This window comes from Azolla caroliniana, unplaced genomic scaffold, assembly GCF_043228905.1.
Source record: "Azolla caroliniana isolate FFs.n. ecotype wild unplaced genomic scaffold, voAzoCaro1.0.p SCAF_67, whole genome shotgun sequence".
Taxonomy (NCBI): Eukaryota; Viridiplantae; Streptophyta; class Polypodiopsida; order Salviniales; family Salviniaceae; genus Azolla; species Azolla caroliniana.
In genome coordinates, this window is record NW_028230502.1 from 87190 (window position 1) to 106334 (window position 19145).

At 36.8% G+C, this 19145-nt stretch overlaps 1 protein-coding gene across 1 annotated transcript in view; it reads right to left on the reverse strand.

Annotated features, from left to right (window-relative positions):
- Nucleotides 1-18407, reverse strand: part of LOC147849427 (uncharacterized) — a 34232-nt gene extending 15825 nt beyond the window's left edge. The window contains exon 1 of the mRNA XM_087337536.1: nt 18348-18407. Coding sequence (XP_087193662.1) covers nt 18348-18407 — 60 coding nt within the window. The remainder of the gene's footprint in view (nt 1-18347) is intronic.
- Between the last annotated feature and the right edge of the window lie 738 nt (nt 18408-19145).

Sequence of the window (19145 nt, forward strand, 5' to 3'; positions counted from 1 at the left end):
AGTTACTATGATGTTGCTAACCCAAGAGTCAACACATGATTACCTATAAATATATTGGAGCTAATGTATTTAATTGTTGACTAACACTTTCTCTTGTGAAATTGTTTCTTAAAAAGAGAGTTTGCATTTGTTGGTTTTTGAATTCTTTTTGTAATGTATTTATAAAAATACATAGGAATGACGATATCAATGCCGGTACGTGGAAAACAAGCGCCTTATCTTGCTACACATGTGAGCTAGGTCAAATAAGGTTTGTTATATAAATAACAAAAAATCTGGGCTCTTCAAGATGAGTTTTTTCATTCATGGCTAAACAAGAATTCTCTTTTCAAATTCCATTTGGTCATTGCAATAAGTGGTCCTTGAAGTAAATAATCAATGTATAAAAAATGTACTTGCAATAAAAGAGAGTTTATATCAGCAAATTAATATGTATGTTCTAGGCATGAGCCATGACGTTACAACCCAATTCGATATCTTATTTTAATGGGTTAAAGGTGGGATAGTTAGGATCCCGATTATTATATGAAGTCGGGACAAATCCACAAGGACCTATGACATCCGGTGGTTTGGGAGCCTTAGATGTTGCGGTAAATAAAGAAGACTAGTCACCCCCTTCATTGTGCCATCTGGAGACATTGTCAAACTCTATTAGTGAGGTTAAGCTCTCTCTTTTGGATCCGTTATTCAACTAGTATGGGTCACTGACAATATTTTACTTGTCTCTTGATGTTCTCTTGGGGTGCTTGGTGAAATTAAATACCCTCTATCTATTATTTTTTCCTTGATCTCTTATTGTTTTGCTCATCGATAGTTTGATTATTGATACATAACAATGCAGACATGTGAATGACTAAAAACTATTGTGTGGCATACAATGGCCACATTTTTTCGAACTATTTGCAAGATGACTATATATTATATTTCATGGGGGGAAGGGGTTGAACTAGTGTCAAATATTGCTTCTATCAAGTTACACATGCAAGCTAGGTAGAATTTCAATTGATCACATGTAGATTATAACATGGTAATAATTTTGGTGGTTGACATGTCAAGAGATCACAAAGCATTGTCCCATTTGTGTATTGTTCAATTTGAGCCCAATACTTTTTCTCACTCCTATACATTTTGTGGAACTCCCATATAATGTGCTCGAGAACAATGATTGATATCATGGACAATAGGCAACAACAATGCGTATGAGTGCACGACATGATAATATTTAGTTACATACACCATGACATTATTTTTGTATATGTGTACCCATGTGATTGACTAGGTTCTCTACTCATTATCATCAAAATGATAGGTTTGTCAATGCACATACCATTGTTAATGTGTAGCCATGACATTAATAATGACTCGTGCATTGAGAAAACTATAATTGGGATGATATTGGGTAGAGAATTGAACATAGACCTCGTCCATGTGGCATTACACATCGAAGTTTGGTAAAACTTCATGTAATTTAAGGATCTCGTGGACCATGAAGATGTGTAATAAGGAATGTGAGTCATGTTTTACTAGTTCTTGGGTGGCAAGATATCAAATGGGATACATAAAATTAGGAATGAACACCCAAAAAGTCACATTGCAAATGGTTGCACCCACAAAAGTATTGTATGGAAATACAAAAAAATATTCCATATGTTATAGTAATAACTAGAGTTTCAATAGCTACTACGAAGGGTTGACGGGGAACTTCTTGCAAGTTCGGAAATACAATATATGCCTATAATTGATAAGGATTCGACCGGTCACAACCGGTTGACACGTATGCGTATGCAGGTGCAAAAGGTTGAAACGACAGAAATAACAAAAAATTGAAATGGAAGTACAGAGAGACAAGTATTTTATGTGGAAACCCTAAACGGGAAAAAACCATGGGAGTCCACAAACTCCAAAACGAATCACTATGGTAGGAGGTATACAACAAGGAACTTCAAGGCAAGTACCTTTAGTTCTTCTTTGTCCACGGACGGTTTAGAGATACTTCACTCTCTCACACTCTCACTCTCTCTTACACTCTTTTAGTTACAGAGGCAACAACCAACAACAACTATTCATTCATCACAACTATAATGTTTTGCCCTAACTATATTTAAATTCATGTACATATATATGACTATTTACAAATCTAGCCATAATGGGCACAACTAGGCTATTTACAAATATAACCCAGTTGGATTCGGCCGATTTGGCTCGGTTATGGGTCAATTGATTTTTCGACCTCGACTGAGTTTCCTATCGACTCCATCCAATTCGGCTTGTGTTTTCCTTCCCGGGAGAACCTTTTTTCCCAACAATAATTTGGAGGCGAATACCATGTCGAGTTGAGCAAGAAGGCAAGTCATCAAATGTTTGGTGCATAATGTAGAGAAAGGCTCACTCAAGCAAGCCGGTTAGTAGGAGTTGACAACAACTAAACTCAAGCCTAAATCGAGATGTTAAACCATTTTTAAATGGTTTGACAATTCGGTTTGATTAGTCTTGAGATTCATAAATCGGTTTGAGCTCAAATTGGCAAAGCTCAAGCCGAACCAAAAGAAATTGGTTAAGGCTAAACATTTTGTCCAAACTAGTTATCCTTAACTGGTTTAGAAAACTTCCAAGCCAATTATGGCTTAACTGGTTTGGTTTGGACAAGGCCAAACTGGTTAAGCCGAAATTGAACTATTGATGATTCCTTGGTAAGTGCAACTTTCAGAGCATGGCAATATTTGTTGAGAGAGAATGCCGTCGAGTTGCAATGCCTGGTAGTAATTGACAACGCTTTGGTTTCGGCTTAACCAATTTGGCCTTGTCCAAACCAAACTGGTTAAGCCTTAACTAGTTTGGGAGTTTCCAAACTTGAGCCGAACAGGTTCCTAAACCGATTTGGCCAAGCTGATAAAGCCTTAATCAGTTTAGCCCAAATCAGTTCGGTTTGGCTTGAACCATCCCAAACCGAGCTCAAAATGGTAAAGGAAGCTCAAGCCTAAACCAAACCGCCAACTCGTTTAAAAACGGTTTACTGGTTCAGTTTAGGCTTGAGCCAAGCCATTGCCAGTTCCTACTTGAAACCAAACCACCTAAGGGAGAAACTTGATCAATCATGCTACCAAATTGCAACGTCAAAGCAGAGTAGGGCAACGAATCACGATCTTCCAATATGTTATAGTATCCATCTATTAATGTTGATGAGGGGTATTTGGGTAATTTCGGAAAATGTCAGGGGTATTTCGTGTAAATACAAATTTCCTACTGTTGTTCCCGCCCCAGAACTTAGAAGAAGAAGAAGAAGAAAGAAGAAAGAAGAAGAAGAAGAAGAAGAAGAAGAAGCAGTCGTAGACATGGTAGCGTTTCTTCTGTGAAGACGTATTACCAAGACATTTGTTAAAAGCTCACCATATCCTAATTCGATGGAGATAATAGAGGGGAGAGTGGTTTCACAGAGGAAAAACCTACATTTCATTCATTCTTCTTCTTCTTCTCCGCCACTTGACCATGGAGAATTTATCAGAATGTTTGAGGTATTTCGCGGGTATTTCTTTACCTTTTTCAATCTATGACTCTGGATGGTTTAGCTATTTTTGGAGTCTTTTTGGTTTGATTATTTGCGTGTTACAGCTTATTCAATTCAGGATTGGTTTGTTTCGATTTCTTTGCATGCAACTGCTTGTTTTTGGGGTTTTAATTTGTTTGATTCATTCGTGTATATTATAATTCATATCTACGACTTTCCCCACCCCAAGTTTACCCTCCTCTCGAGGGATCAAATATGCTAAGTATTTAAGCAGTTCTGTCGCCAATCCATCCTCGTTTTAGGGGCTGGACTTATTGCAAAATAACGAAACGTAGGGGTATTTGGGGATACCAAAAAACTCAGAGATATCGTCAAATTTTGCTGTGAAATTAATTATCAAGGATAATGTAAAATTAATGAGGATAGCAAGATTGTTGGGAAAAAGGCTGTTAAAAACTAATTGATAAGTACCCACAACGAAATGAAATCGTTTCTTTTTCCCTTAATTTCTGTTTATTAGATATGGGAATGAAAAATACAGAGAAAACCCTATTGTATTTAGGGGACACTAGTCTTGCAAAATGATTGACAATGTCAATCTCCAAAATTTCTTCAGCATCAAGTTGGTTTCAAGTGAAAACACTTTCACCATACATCTGGAAGCAAAGGATACTGGAATTGGTGGATGTTTGGAGCACGTCTCCTTCCAATTACATCAGAATGAACCACCCTCGATATCTGTTTCTTGTTATCCTGCTTCTACCTTGACTTAACACTAAGAAGAAGGTATGAAGGTTTACCTGTATGTGAGCAATGCGTGAAATTGATGGAGAACAGAAGTCTTCCACAAATAACAGTAGTGGGTTGTGGTGCTTGTTGAGATCACCAGTCTCTCAAGCTTCCTCCACTTCTGTCCCTTGTGCCCTTTTTAATTGAGCTCTCTCTCTCTCTCTCTCCCTCTCTGTTTTCCTCTGTTTTTCTGTTTTTTCAGCCAAAAAGATGCAAGGGTTTTTGTTTATTTTATTTTCTTACTCTACCCTTCGGTAGTGGCATATGAACAATAAGTAAAAGGTAGTGCAACGATTACACAAATGACCCCTAACTTTTTACCTATAGCCTTTTAATTGTGGGTTCCACTTGAGTGGAAAAAACCCCACAAAGATTTACCCCTAATATCCTACCAATATAAACTCTGGACATTTGAGTTTGTCAATAGGGATGATTTCTCGACATCATTATCTTTATTCTTATGATTTAAGGTAACATATAGTCCTTTAGTGTGAGTTAAGTGGCGTGATCTCCCACTGGAGTGAAATTCGACTCATCCAGTCAAGAGGTTTTAGAGCTCAAGCCTGAATTGATAGTGAATTGAAACCCCCATATTGACAAGTGAATTCATTCAACCTTTGGTTATCAGAGATGTCACCTATTATGTGTACACGCTCTGAAAAGTTCCCGGGTAGATGATTCACATCCTGTCTCTGTCTCCCCATCACATTTAGCATTGTGAATTCCTCACCTAGTACAATGGAAAAAACATCAAACTAATGACACAATAGAAGCGAGTCTCATCATTCACCAGGAATTTTTTTCCTTGAGTGGGACAATATCTGGCTATGCATTTCCACATTTCTCTATTAGCAAGGATTGAACCCTTTGGGGCAGTCAATAATTTCAATATTTTATGTGATATGATTTGGATGGACAATAGGGGTATTTGTTGGATGCCATCTAGTGGTTAGTGAATTGGTCCTTTTTCATGTTCGTCATATGTGAGTCCTAAATTGAAGGATTTTATATGAGGGAAGGGAGAGGAGTATACATAGAAACGGGGATATAACTAGGAGGAGGGGATGTATGCATGTATGTGCATGATATTGTACTGTGCATGGACAAGCATGGACAATACCGAAATGATACAAAAAGAATGATACAGACACAAATGGAAGAAACATAGGACCCATAGATAGCAGAGCATGTGAGAATGATTACAATAGAGGATACAATGGAGACATACACCCATGTGCTCCTAAGTGAGCATATGTAGATATAATTATGGCTTGAAGTAAACCTACTTTAGTTGGCTCAACAAAGGCTGCCTTTTATGCACAGTTTTACTAACCCTAAGAACCGTTCCACCTTAAAAACTGCACCAACTCAGTGGTCACCTACTTTGAATCTGTTTAGAGAACACTTGAATCCGCTTCTTGTAAGAAATTGATCCATCGGTTCATACAAGGTCCTTGGTCCCTGCTCAGCCCATACAAACATCTTGCAACCTCAAGACTCGAAATTTTGATGGTGTCTCTACAAATACCTCCTTCAGATATTTATATGCATTAGTTATACGGGCAAGTTCCTCATGCTGACATCACTAGGACTGTCCATGCCTCCATGACAACACCTCCCCATAGACGGATATGACAATCATACACAAGTCTAATTAACAACCGAATGGAATAGGATGGGTTGATACATAAAGCAAATAGTTGTTAAGTGAAACCTGGAAAAGAACAAGTCTGTTCAGAGATAGTGCAACCAAACACACAGGTAAACTCAATAGATTGGCACTATGCCAACAAAACACCTCGACAATTGAAGTGATTTATGTGAACTAACATCAACCCAAATCCGACATCATGACAATTGGGGCCCCGGGGACCTGGCTGAGGTCAGAGGGCACGAAATGTTACAAATGGAACATCCACTCAGAGCATTTTGGTGGCCAAGTTAACTGTCCACGGCATCATGGTGAAACCAATGCATTTGACCTCCAATTGAGGGCATGCGATGTTTGAAAAGTGCTTGGACGTAACAAGTGTTCGGTGTAGAAATATGATGGTGCCAGAGGAACTGACCCTAGGATATCCACCCCATATGTTTGTTCTCATCAAGAGGAACTATCATAACCTCTGTGTTCCAAAACGTAAAGAGATCAAGCAAAAGTAAAGAATAACGATGCATGGGAGTGAGTGCAGGCAATCCCAAGGAAAACCCCGGTCATTGAGAACCGGCAACTAAAGAGCTTCAAGCAATAAGTGTGGATGGCATGAGAATAGACGTGGTCCCATTCGATTATCATGCCACTTTAGGGATGCCAACTCATAGAAAGCTATAAAAGGGCAAACATTGCAAGGAGAAAGAGAGCAACAAAAGAGAGGTTGAATGCAATTCAGATTGAAGAACAACTTAGTACACTTGGAAGATCAGTGGGGAGCCATAAAATGTTCAAGTGATTCATCCCAGTGTAATAAGGATGTACTATCCATTGCAGATTGTGAATATAATATAAGTTTTTATGCATCCCTACTGCCTTGTGCGAGAGACAATGTATGAGCATAAGGGAGGCATCCTCTTGAGGTGTTACATCCATATTAGAGAGAGTGAGCATTCATGGAGGCATCTCATTGTAGCCATATTATTAGGAATAAGAGAGGTGCATTTGAGAATCATGGCAGCAAGCTTCTTAAGCCTTGGCTACTGGCCAATGCTCAGCCACTGCAGGTTCTTGCAGGCCACTTTGATTGATGACCTATTCTTGCCGATTCTTGCAGGCCTAGAACAGTTATACGTAAATAATTGAAGATTAAGGGTGCAAAAATATCTACAAGGTTAGGGTCAGAACATGGATAACTAACCAAAAAGGGCAATGTATCAGTATCACCTTGGTGTTGATGAAGAGGAGAGGATGGGGAACTCCTCACATTGATAATGCTCTTTTCAAAGTCAACCTAGGCAAGCAATGACAATGATCCAGTTTGTATTTTGAGAATGACAAAACTATATTACATTTGAGCAGAGTGGATGGTTAGCATTGTTCTTGCCAAAAAGTACAGTGCTGACTAATACACAAGGATTGTTCTTGATGTGTTGTTATTTGCTTTCAGAGCAGTATTTGAATCAAGTGTCTATGCACGAAGACACGGACATTAAAGACCTTTGGCAAGACTTATTCATGTTTCTTGAAATAAGTATTTGCACATGATAACATTGCTTAGAGAAATTTGTGATACAACTTGAAAAACTTGCTTTGAGAACAATGTAATCGGAATTGAGCATGATCATGCTAAAATAACTCGGTTGCTACCATCAAACAATATAGAGGACTCTTGCTAATTACCAAACATTGTGCTGCCAACTTTTAAAGCTCAATGTTTGCAAAAACTTCTAACAATTGAGGCAGACAATGCTAGACACAATCAATCTTCAGGCAATAGCAAATAGCATAATGCAGCCGGAGGAAGATATGATTTTTTTGGGTCTCCACATGAAAGCTAAAAGGGAAAGCACTTCTACACATCATCAAAGCATTCAATAACATATTATGATTTGAAGCACTAGTCCTACACAGTTATAACATGTTTTAAGTCTGATTTTGACATAACTACCTCATCTCTTTCCACTTGAAGCATTTTCCATTCTCAATGTTCATCATATGAATGGCTTGAAATCTTGGACCAACGCATAGATAAGCTTGTCACACCTCCATGTTTGTTATATTAGTACATTAGTTTTGCCAGTTACATTCTTCTTTTGACTATTGAGTATCTCACTTATGAATATTCAGGACTTATCCTCCCATTTCATCAAACTTTAGCTATCATGCGAAAGGTATCTCTAATGCACAAGATTGACTGGTCAAACATGAAATGGTTCTTTTCTTGCCCAAATGAACAAATGTATTGACCCTAGAATCAATGCATGAAATTCCAAACCCGGAAACCATTATAAAAGTGTTGAAAAAGGAGAGTTTGTTAATGGGACTTGGCTTCACAACATGGTTCTTGATTGCGTAATGAGCAAATATTGGAATGCTATTGGGTTAAAGAGTGTGCAAATCATACAATTTGTTTCCGGCACATTTTGTGATTAATTGTAAGGATGCGGGGACGACCACAAGTTCCCTCAAGAACCCTTGCACAAATATACACACATTTATAGAGTGTGCAAATCATACAATTTGTTTCCGGCGCATTTTGTGATTAATTGTAAGGATGCAGGGACGGCCACAAGTTCGCTCAAGAAGTTTTAAAGATACATATGTGCCACTTTCATGATGCAGTTTACTTACCATTGTTGTTATTTAATAAGATATAATAAAATAGTTCCAATCTATTAGGGTTGCCTTTTAAAGCAATGTGTCATAGAGAGCAAACCTATTTATGTGGACATTATGTTTTTTAAAGTATAGTGAAGACACAGTGGAACCCACTCTTAGAGACGTCAACCCTTGGTTGTAATGTTTTGATCCTTAATGTTAAAAACTATTCTAATTATTTCGTGTTGTAATTATAAATGTGTGTATATTTGTGCAAGGGTATTTCATGCATGTCTAGATACAAAGGAAAATGCTCCTAACTTTGTCATAAACCACAAGAATATTTTTACTCTCCAACAAGGGGCATTTTTTTTGTAATTATTAAGAAACTTCAAACAAAGTCTTCAGAGTTCAAAAAAGGCTCGATAAAGAACCCGATATATAGCTTTAATTTAAAAGGATTCATAGTACAAAGAAGAAGGAAACACCTTCCGTTACACATTCTTGTCTATCTTCGATGTTTCTTTATTAGTATACAAAATGGCCACATGCTATACTAAAGATGTAATTTGGAACTAGTTTAGATTTGTTGCTCTTGGTATGCCCATGTTGTGTTATGTTCTATGGTCACAACAATCACATATTGGTTAACCTGAGTTATTTTGCAAATTCCAAACATTAAAAGGTAGGTGCATGGCAAGGCCAATCGAGAATGCAATAATGCTACAACCCATTCCAAACAAATTATAGCTTGACATTGGTTCGCATTTTGAATTAGTTAACAATCACAAAGGAAAGTGATGGGATCGGCTCAAATAGGCTACAATGCACTATAAGGATGTCCATCTCTTTGGGGTCTACCATTGTTTTTACAAATAGTTGAGTGCATTGAATAAAACTTATATTTCCTCGTATTGGGATCATAACATGCTTATTTTGGGTGGCTTTGCTAAATGAGAAGTCTTGACTAAACACGCCTACTTGCAAACTCTTTCATAACATCTCTTTTTGGTGATAAAATATCTCAATTAGCCGAAAGTTGAGAGATAGTTGGAATTGATGAGATACATGACTAAGTTTTGGTGCTAAACTTGTGACACCAAAAGAAAGGAAACATTAATTAGTGAGGATGAATAACAAGGTGGTTTGAGAGGGGGATGCTATGGGTCTCCTCTTTATCTCCATAAAAAAATGTGAGATAATCAGGTATAACTTTAAGATGCATTGCGACTAAGTAATGTCCCTAATATCGGGCCAATGCTATTAACGTACCAAACGAAATGAATGTGAACAAATGATTCAAACATGGGCAAAATAAGACATTCTAAATGAATAGAATCTAGTCAAATAGAGAAGAAAAGTAATTGAGTTGCTTTCCATATAATGAATGTAGTACTACATTTGTGAGTTTTCATAGGAATCATATTCATCAACCACATTTTGTATTTTGTTTTCCCGGACAAGTTGTTGATTGTGGAGAACATTTGTACTTTGTAGTTATTCAAGTACATTGACCTAATTTTTATAGGCCAAATAATATGCCCTTTCATTTTATAAACATATTCAATACCCACATTTGTCCATCATTCAAAAATTAGCATGCATACATTTGACTAGGCGAGGCTTTTTAGGCCTAAAAATAAGCCCTTTCATTTTATAACATAATCAATTTCCACATTTGGCCATCATTTAAAATTTAGCATGCATACATTTGGCTAGTCTAAGTGATGCGAGTATTCTTCTTTGCTAGTGTTTTGTTTTGAAGATGTCATTCATTTTTATTGTAACATGTCGTAAATTTAGACTTCATTTTTATGTTGATGATTTTATAGGGCCCACATAAATATCATGTACATAATTAAGGGTATTGGAGCGTTATTTTTTTGAATTGTTTTGCATCTTGCTACCAATTTTTAATATGAAAGGAGCTTTCATACATATGCATGCAGTGAAAATAGACTTGTTTTATTTCAAGAATTATACAAAGCTAAACTGCTTTAGGTATCTCTAAGCGATCTTGAATCCCAAATTTCATTTTTTTTTTAATTCAATGTATTTTCACAATGAACTTGTTGTGTCTTAACCAATAAATGAAATATACATATATATAATAATGTGATATTCTTTCATTACTCAACCGTGAATGCTCTCTTGTTGAAGAAGCCATTATGTATAATAACGTTATGATGATTCTACTTTGGTACTTTTCTATGGATAAATGCATCACATTCATAGAAAAGGAAGGTATATTTAAGAGCCTACTCGCAACTTCAACGAAAGGTATTTGAAATATTGCTCTCTCACAATGCCTATCTCATTTATTTACACCACGACCCATATTAGAGAGAGTGTGTGTTTTTCAATTTTCGCCGCGGCGTGGCCCTTGGGTGGCACCATTAACTAATGTAGATTTTTTTTCGAAAATGGAAAAGTCGAAGGCTCTAACTTCTTCATTGGTCTTGTTTGGACAATAGAATATGGCAATCTCCTAAATGTCTTTGTCGAAATATCCATATGATAAATTAAACTATTGATGAACTTGCTTTTTTTCCTCTTTCAAAGGGATTTAGTTCACTTTTTGCTTTATAGCATACGTACCTTTACAATAGTTCATCTTTTGCGGTTTTTTTAAAGATAATGGCTGAGGATTATTTGTATTTTGCACCTTCTAGCATGCAACATGATCAAGTGTAGAGTATCAAATTCTCTTCGGATAACCAAGGCTAACAATACTCCTAAAATGTTTTCTCTCAAATTTGTAAATGTTTATGCACAATCCACTTTTCTCGCCTTTTTGGGTAACGCTACATTTGGAGACCTTAATGGTAAAGTATATGTGGACTTTGAAGTTTGCAATATGTCAAGAATATAGCATGTGAGAACGAAGGTAAACTCCAAACAAGATGTTCATACATTGTATGAAAACTTAATGATCAATCTATAACATGCCTATGTGAAACGTACAAAAACGCTTAGAGGTATTAGATGTTTGGAACACAAATTTCCATTAGTGTCTTTGTAGTTTTTAGGGATAAGGAAGGAGGTGCAACCATCATGGGAGATATTGAGTAGTGCTATTACATATAACATCTGGAAGGCTTGATGCTCTCTTGTTTTCCATCAAGTTAGAGTCTCACCAACTTAATTTGCAAATAATATTTGGTTGGACATGGTTCATACTTTGAAGGGTCAATGGGATTGTATAATTTGAGATTCCGATGATATAGCTGCTCAATGCCATCAATGTCTTACTTTGTGGAAAGCTACTCCAGTGATGTTCTCTTGTGGAAGGCTTGATGCTCTCTTGTTTTCCATCAAGTTAGAGTCTCGCCAACTTAATTCGCAAATAATATTTGGTTGGACATGGTTCATACTTTGAAGGGTCAATGGGATTGTATTATTTGAGATTCGGATGATATAGCTGCTCAACGCCATCAATGTCTTACTTTGTGGAAAGCTACTCCAATGATGTCCTCGAAGAATGGCACTCCTTTTTGGCACTTTCAGCCACCACGATGGTTGTTCCCTCCTCCGATCACATAGAAATCAAAACTTAGTAAAATGTTCACACTAATGAATGGATATATTTTCATAATAAAAAAAGGCTTCGTCTAGTCCCAACATTTCTAATGGAGAGTTTGCGAGAGTTTGTATTGTTAAAACTATTCTCAATAAATATATAATATTTATTTGAATAACTTTATAGTCTATGAATGTTTGTTGCATATAAATATTTAGACGAAACATCCTTACCTAGTATAACATAAGTACCTTCCATAAATAATTAACGAGCTACGTATGTATTTCCACTTGTAATGGATAAATATAATAAGCACGTGTGTGTTATGTGTGTGTGACAAATAAGGAAGGAGGGAGAGAGAGAGAGAGAGAGAGAGAGAGAGAGAGAGAGAGAGAGAGAGAGTTGGAATTTGTATGTGAAATGCTTACATGCTTGATGGTAGAGATGGACCTAATGCATATACCATGAAGTTGAAAGCTATTCTTATCTAGCCTTTTTGGATATTGGAGATCGAGGATTGTTTCCTCAAGTGCATATTCAAGTTTTTGTCATGGTTTTAGAGAGTGTCCCTTTACCTTAAAAGAGAGGGTTATGTTATCATTTTTACATGCATTTAATATACTTGTATGGTTTATCAAAGAAGGGACAAAGATAAAAAAGGCTTATTAACTTCTACGAGAGACCAAAATCAGCTTATAAGAATTTTGGGTGAGGTAGTGTTGAGATGTTTGGATGAGGGACTGTGAGACTGTGAGACTTTTGGGCGAGGGAGTGTTAAGTTTATGTGAGTGAGTGAGTGAGAGTGTGTATGTGTTTGAGTGAGAGAGACCAAAGACCATAAACTATATTAAGTAAGATGGGGGAATATTGCAATGAATCAACTATAATCAACACTTTACAAGAGAGGGACCTCGGCTATAAGAATTTCAATGCAATCTAGTAATCATAGGAGAGTGATTCGGATACCTAACCTATCTAATTCATTCAATGCGAAGGTATTTACCATTCATTAAGTAAACGGTGGACTTATAAACACATGCGTGCACGCACGCACACACATGCACTAAGGAGTGTGCGTGGTTGAGCTTCTTATCTCAACATGCACGACAAACACTATATAGCTCAATTTAGAGCTATTTAGAGGTTGATGAGTGGCCTACAATAGTTGTCAAGCCTCAAGCACAATGTTTTTTCCTCCCTTTGGGGATTTATGCGGAGTTGTACTAAGGCAACCAATGTTATGTGAACAGGAGGATATTACACATGCTCTTTCTCTAAGACATGGTTTGATTGTTGATGCGAAAAATGAAATATGTCAAGTGGTATGCAGTATTACATTTGGTATATTTGGAAGACCAAGTGCTTGAAGGTATTACAAAATTTGACAAAATGGCATGCTCATACAATTACTAGGATTTGGACAAAGATTGTGCATAATCTAAGAGGTTATTTTGAAGGGTGCCACTCAACGTATGGAATTGCAACATTTTGAGTTTCATGACGTTGGGATAAAATCATATTTTGTAGGCAAGTTTTTGACAAGGTGGATTGGTTTTACTCTACACCAAAGTATTTATTTAAGCAAATAGTTAGAACTAAACCTTTGTCTTCAAATACGGGTAATTACATGTATGTACATATTCCATGGGGTATTTCTTAATTATCTTATAGTAATTCTCTCTTGAACAAAAAACATTAATGTGGAAACCCTTGCAATTTGAGTATTGTCTACGACTTCCTTGGCTTTCTTGTTGACTTTATCTTTTACGTATGCCTCTGTCAAAGATGTTATCTTGATTTCAAGTGGATTCTAGTGGCCAACTTGAATTTCAATTCAAACCCAATAATTCACTTTGATTTGATCCAAACACTATATCATTAGTCTCTATGTTTTGTCACCACTTGGTTAAAATGCACTATTTTTTTCGAATAGATAGAAAAATGTCAAAAAGATACTGTGAAATTTTGTCCTTGTAATAACTTCAAAAGAAACTAGTGAAATGAAGCAACGCCGAGCGTCTGCATAGAAGTTATTTTCTATAATCCTGCTATAGAAATTCTCGTACTCTCATCATCATTTGTAAAGAAAAACAAATATTTTCAAATCATCCACGAATTTTATTATTTCTGCGATGTTATCTAACGTGGTGATATAACTTTCTCCATTTTGGTATCTTGTGGTTATGTTTTTAACTCCAAACAAGTATTTGTGCAAGTACATCCTACATATCTTTTTGTCATACACTTCTTACTATGTAAAATCACAAAGGTAGTTAATGTATTAGAAATAATTACCATAGTATCATAATCATTCTCCAATCATATATTTTCTCTAGTGGCTCTATTTATTTTTGGTATTAGTGCCTCCTTCAAACCTTACTTTTCCTTGCATCAAGTCATCACCTTTCTCACAGTATCACAAAGATTTCATGGGTGCAAACACGTTTTAACTTTATGTTTGTAATTTGAGCATTTATCTTTCTTGAGTTTCTCTAATTTGTATACTTGCACGGACAATCTTTTTAATTCTCAATTCATACCTCAATCAATATAGACGACACTCACATGCACAATAATGAGACTCAAAGTCTTTCTTTTCCGAACAACATTTGTCGTCATCACATAAAATGATATTTACATCAATTCAATGTGACTAGACACTATAACATATGTATATTGCATCAAACCGAAACTCACATCAAACCTTTAACTATATGATTGTAATTAGACTTGGAATTGAACAAAAGCCATCAACTAGCACGTGCATTCACTAAAGTTGATCCATTGAGCCTCCTTTATACATTTGTGTCTCGACTCTCAAGTGAACACACGACATGTGCCATGTCACTTGTCTTATACATACTCCATCTTGATAGATCCTAGATATGATGCGACAAGTAAACTAGCTTATGTACCTTTGATGTATGAGTAATACAATAACAAGGCCTTTGGTCCAAATTTAGACAAAGTCTCTTCTAATTCATATCATTACTACTTGCAATGACAGACTCTCGTTTTTATTCATAAGGTTTATTTTAACTAAATTCTTGCAATGATTGACTCTCTAGCCACACATTATTATGTTTGTCACTCCTAATTAATGGCAATATATAGAATTTCAGTCCTTTCATACAAATTTGATAGTGATGATTCCTTTGATGTAGATGATATTTACTTAGGAAATATTGCAAGGACTTCCAAGGTCACAATTTTGAAAGTCACCCCTCAACACTCCAAATTGTTTTGTCGGGCATGGATTGCAACTTAATGGCAAACACATGATGTACATTTTCTTAGTTTGAAACCCTATGTGAAGAAGTTTGAAAAGGCTCCTAGATTGTGGTACAAATACCAAAACCTCGACGAACAATTTGAAAATTGCACAAATTGCTCCATAGTATCGTCACTTGCCGCTTCATAAACACTAGTTAACATCCTCTCCCAACTTTTTAGTTTTCATGAATCATCATCACTTTCTAGAATAAGAGATTATCATTCTAACGTGATGTTTAACTCTCTAAATATCTTATATACATATGCTATAAACAACATAATTCATTTTGCATATAATGTTAATTTTTGTGAACGTGAAATTCATTCTATTATTTTGTGCGTGGAGGTCAAATATGACATATGGAACCAGAGTACGCAACACTTTCCATGCTAGTGTGTAGAAACTGATAATTGACTCTCATTGTTCAAGATTTTTTTTTTATGCGCATTACAATTCAGATGTGAACATTACGAGCAAGAGAGAAAGGTGTGCAAGGATATGTTAGGGCCGAAAATTCATGCAGAGAAATTTTTAATGCAATCAAATGTGGTGTATTAATTACAACATAATCTTAGATTTGGGAACTTGTTTGGTGCCACCGATGATCATGTTGCATGGGATAGTATGATCTATGGAAACAACTATGCAAAAATTAGGGAAAGGGATAAAAGGGCATGCACATGCATTTGTGATTGTAGTTTAGAGAAGAAGATGGTTTTGCAGTTTCTCGTAACTCATGTAATATAATTGCGTGAAGTTTAAGCATTTGATCTCTCCTAATTTGTCATACATTTGCTTTGGAAAAAATGTTTTTTCCATCAAGAAATCCATTGTGCATGATAAAACAAGTGCCACAATGTAACACAAGCACGTAGGCTTCCTTTTTTTCAGGGAGGGGTGGGATTATCAAAGCCTTAGCATAGCACATTTTAAATGAGGGACTAAGCTTGTGTATTGTAGAAATAATGCAATAGCAGATAAAATCAAGGAAAAATGATGGTGAGCACTAAGCACTAAGGACTGTAGTCTGTGGGTATGAGTACATAAAACTTCGTGGTCAAACCCTTATCAACAATGGATATGCTTTTCACAATAAACCAAGGTAGTTAATAACGGTAAAGTGTCATGAGTGAAATCCGTACATTTACATGGACAACTTACGAAATCTCCTCGATGAAAGTTATTTATCAAAGATAAATTTGTTACATTTATCACTGTAATATATCATTGGCATGTATGAGAGACGGAGGGATGGAGAGAGATCTTATCCACATATCATTGCGTATAGAAATACATGGTAATAAATCGTCATGATTTCTGCCTTTCATAGTTGGAGTTTGGATTGTCTTTAATCACCATTATTATATTTAACATTTGCTTTTTATCAAGGAAAAACCAAACTGTGCATAATATATGTAGTAGAATTTGGATAACATGTATGTGCCCTTACTTTTGAAACTTCTGATAGACAAGCTTCTAATCACAACTTAGCTTTTAATCCTAAGCGAAATTAGCTAATTGGTCATATGTCAGGACACTTTGCCCACTTTTTGAGGAGAAGCGTAATTTAACGAAATTAGCTTAATGATGTATATCGATGTGCTTAACCTTATAATTTTAAGGGAGTAACAACCTTTGTCTCCCTTATGTTTGTACATCTAATTATGTGAAATGTATTCGTACCATTACTATTGTTGTTGTTGCTACTACTACTATGTTTCAAATTCGTCCTGTTAGTCTTATTTAACTACTTAGGACGATAATACAATCTCATTCATTCAGTTTGTCTTCCTCATGTTTGCTTTCTTGACATGACAATGCTTTTGACTCAAAGATATTCATGAGAGGATAGTGACTATATGAAAATGTTCAAGCATGGTGGCATTGGCCAGAATTTTGACACTTTGAGGAAGATAATAAGATCTCCCTCTCTCGCTCTCTCGTGTGTTGGGTGTAAAGCATTACTCTAAGAAGTGGTGGTTGTTCTCGATGATTTCATCAGAACAAGAAGAAGCGAAGCGTTCCCAAGAATGCTACAACATTGGATAAAAAAGGGTGAGGTGGGGGGGGGGGGGGGGTTGTGTGGAATATGGAAAAGCTTAGGGGTATCGAGTGCAAATAAAGGAAAACCGAGAGGGTATTTCCTCGCTGGATAAATTAAAGACAAAAGAGAACGCGGAAAAACAAAACAAGAGAAAACAGTCAAAAGCAAAAAGCAAAAAGCAAACAAAGAACAATGCATAAAGAAAAAAAAAAAGATGAAGCCCAAAAAAGTGTAATAATGGCGCGGGCGGGAAAGCAAAGGGACACGTCACCAGATTGGGCTTTTCCTTAAATTTGGGAGGATATAAAAATAAAATATGTATGCGAAATAAAAGACATAAATAAACAAATAAACAAACAGATAAACAAATAAACAAACAAATAAATAAATAAACAAACAAATAAATAAACAAACAATTAAATATGTAAATAAGTAAATCAATAAATAGCTAAATAAATAAGTAAATAGCGTGCAAGAGTTGTACTAATTAAAATATGCATGCGAAATAAATAAATAAATAAATAAATAAATAAATAAATAAATAAATAAAGAGTTGTACTAATTAAATGCGGAGTTAGTGCAGGCAGTCACGTGAGATAGTAAAGGGAGGAGACGTTCTAGAGAGAGAGAGAGAGTGTATGTAGAGAGAGAATCTATAGATAGAGACCAATCATAAAACGGAAGAAAATGGGCCGACTTGTTTACGACAACGACTTGGCACCAATACATACACATAACATACTAGCATCGCATTTATGTACGTACGTATGCATATATACATACATATACGTATATACGTACGTACACCATGAAACCGTAACACAATACATAACATTATACGTAGAGCAAAAACCCTATTATACTATACTACTTACTATACATATGTATAGTACATATATTACACACTTCCTCATAATACCATATGCATGCATATATATAATATCCATCCATCCATCCTGCATATACATAATACATATACGTCGCTGCTCGCTCAGAGGCCATCTCCATCTCCATCTCCATCTCCATGGTCATACATACCTTCGATGTCTTTCTAGTCTAAGCTCTCGCTAACACACACAGATCCTCACATCTCTGTATCCACATAAACTCTCTGCATCTCTCTGCATCTGTCTGTCTGTCTGTCTGTCTGTCTGTCTAGCCATGGAGCTTACTCCCATCAGAACTAACCATGAGCTTCTTCCCCCTCCCCTCACATCCTCCTCCTACTCCTCCTTCCTCCTCTCCGTTTATTACGCCATTCTCCCTGCCATGCTTCTTTTCTTCTTCTTCTTCTTCTTCTTACGCAGACGGCATCACCGTGTCTTCATGCTCGACTTCACGTGCTTCAAGCCACAGCCGTCGGAGAAGCTGAGCGTGAGCCTGGCGGAGATAGAGCGGCGCCTGATCGCGACGGGCATGTTCAGCCAGGCGAGCCTGGAGTTCCAGCGAAAGGTCCTAGAGCGGTCAGGGCTGGGGGACGAGACCTTCGCGCCGCCGGCGCTGATCCGGAGCTACCCGAAGCCGGACATGACAATGCGGGGCTCCAGACTGGAGGCGGAGATGGTGCTCTTCGGGGCCATCGACGACCTGCTGGAGAAGACTGGGGTGAAGGCGGAGGAGATCGACGTGCTGGTGGTGAACTGCGGGCTGTTCGCGCCCACGCCATCGCTGTGCGCGGTGGTGGTGAACAGGTACGGGATGAGGCCGGACATAAGGACGTTCAATCTGTCCGGGATGGGCTGCAGCGCGGGGGTGGTGGCCACG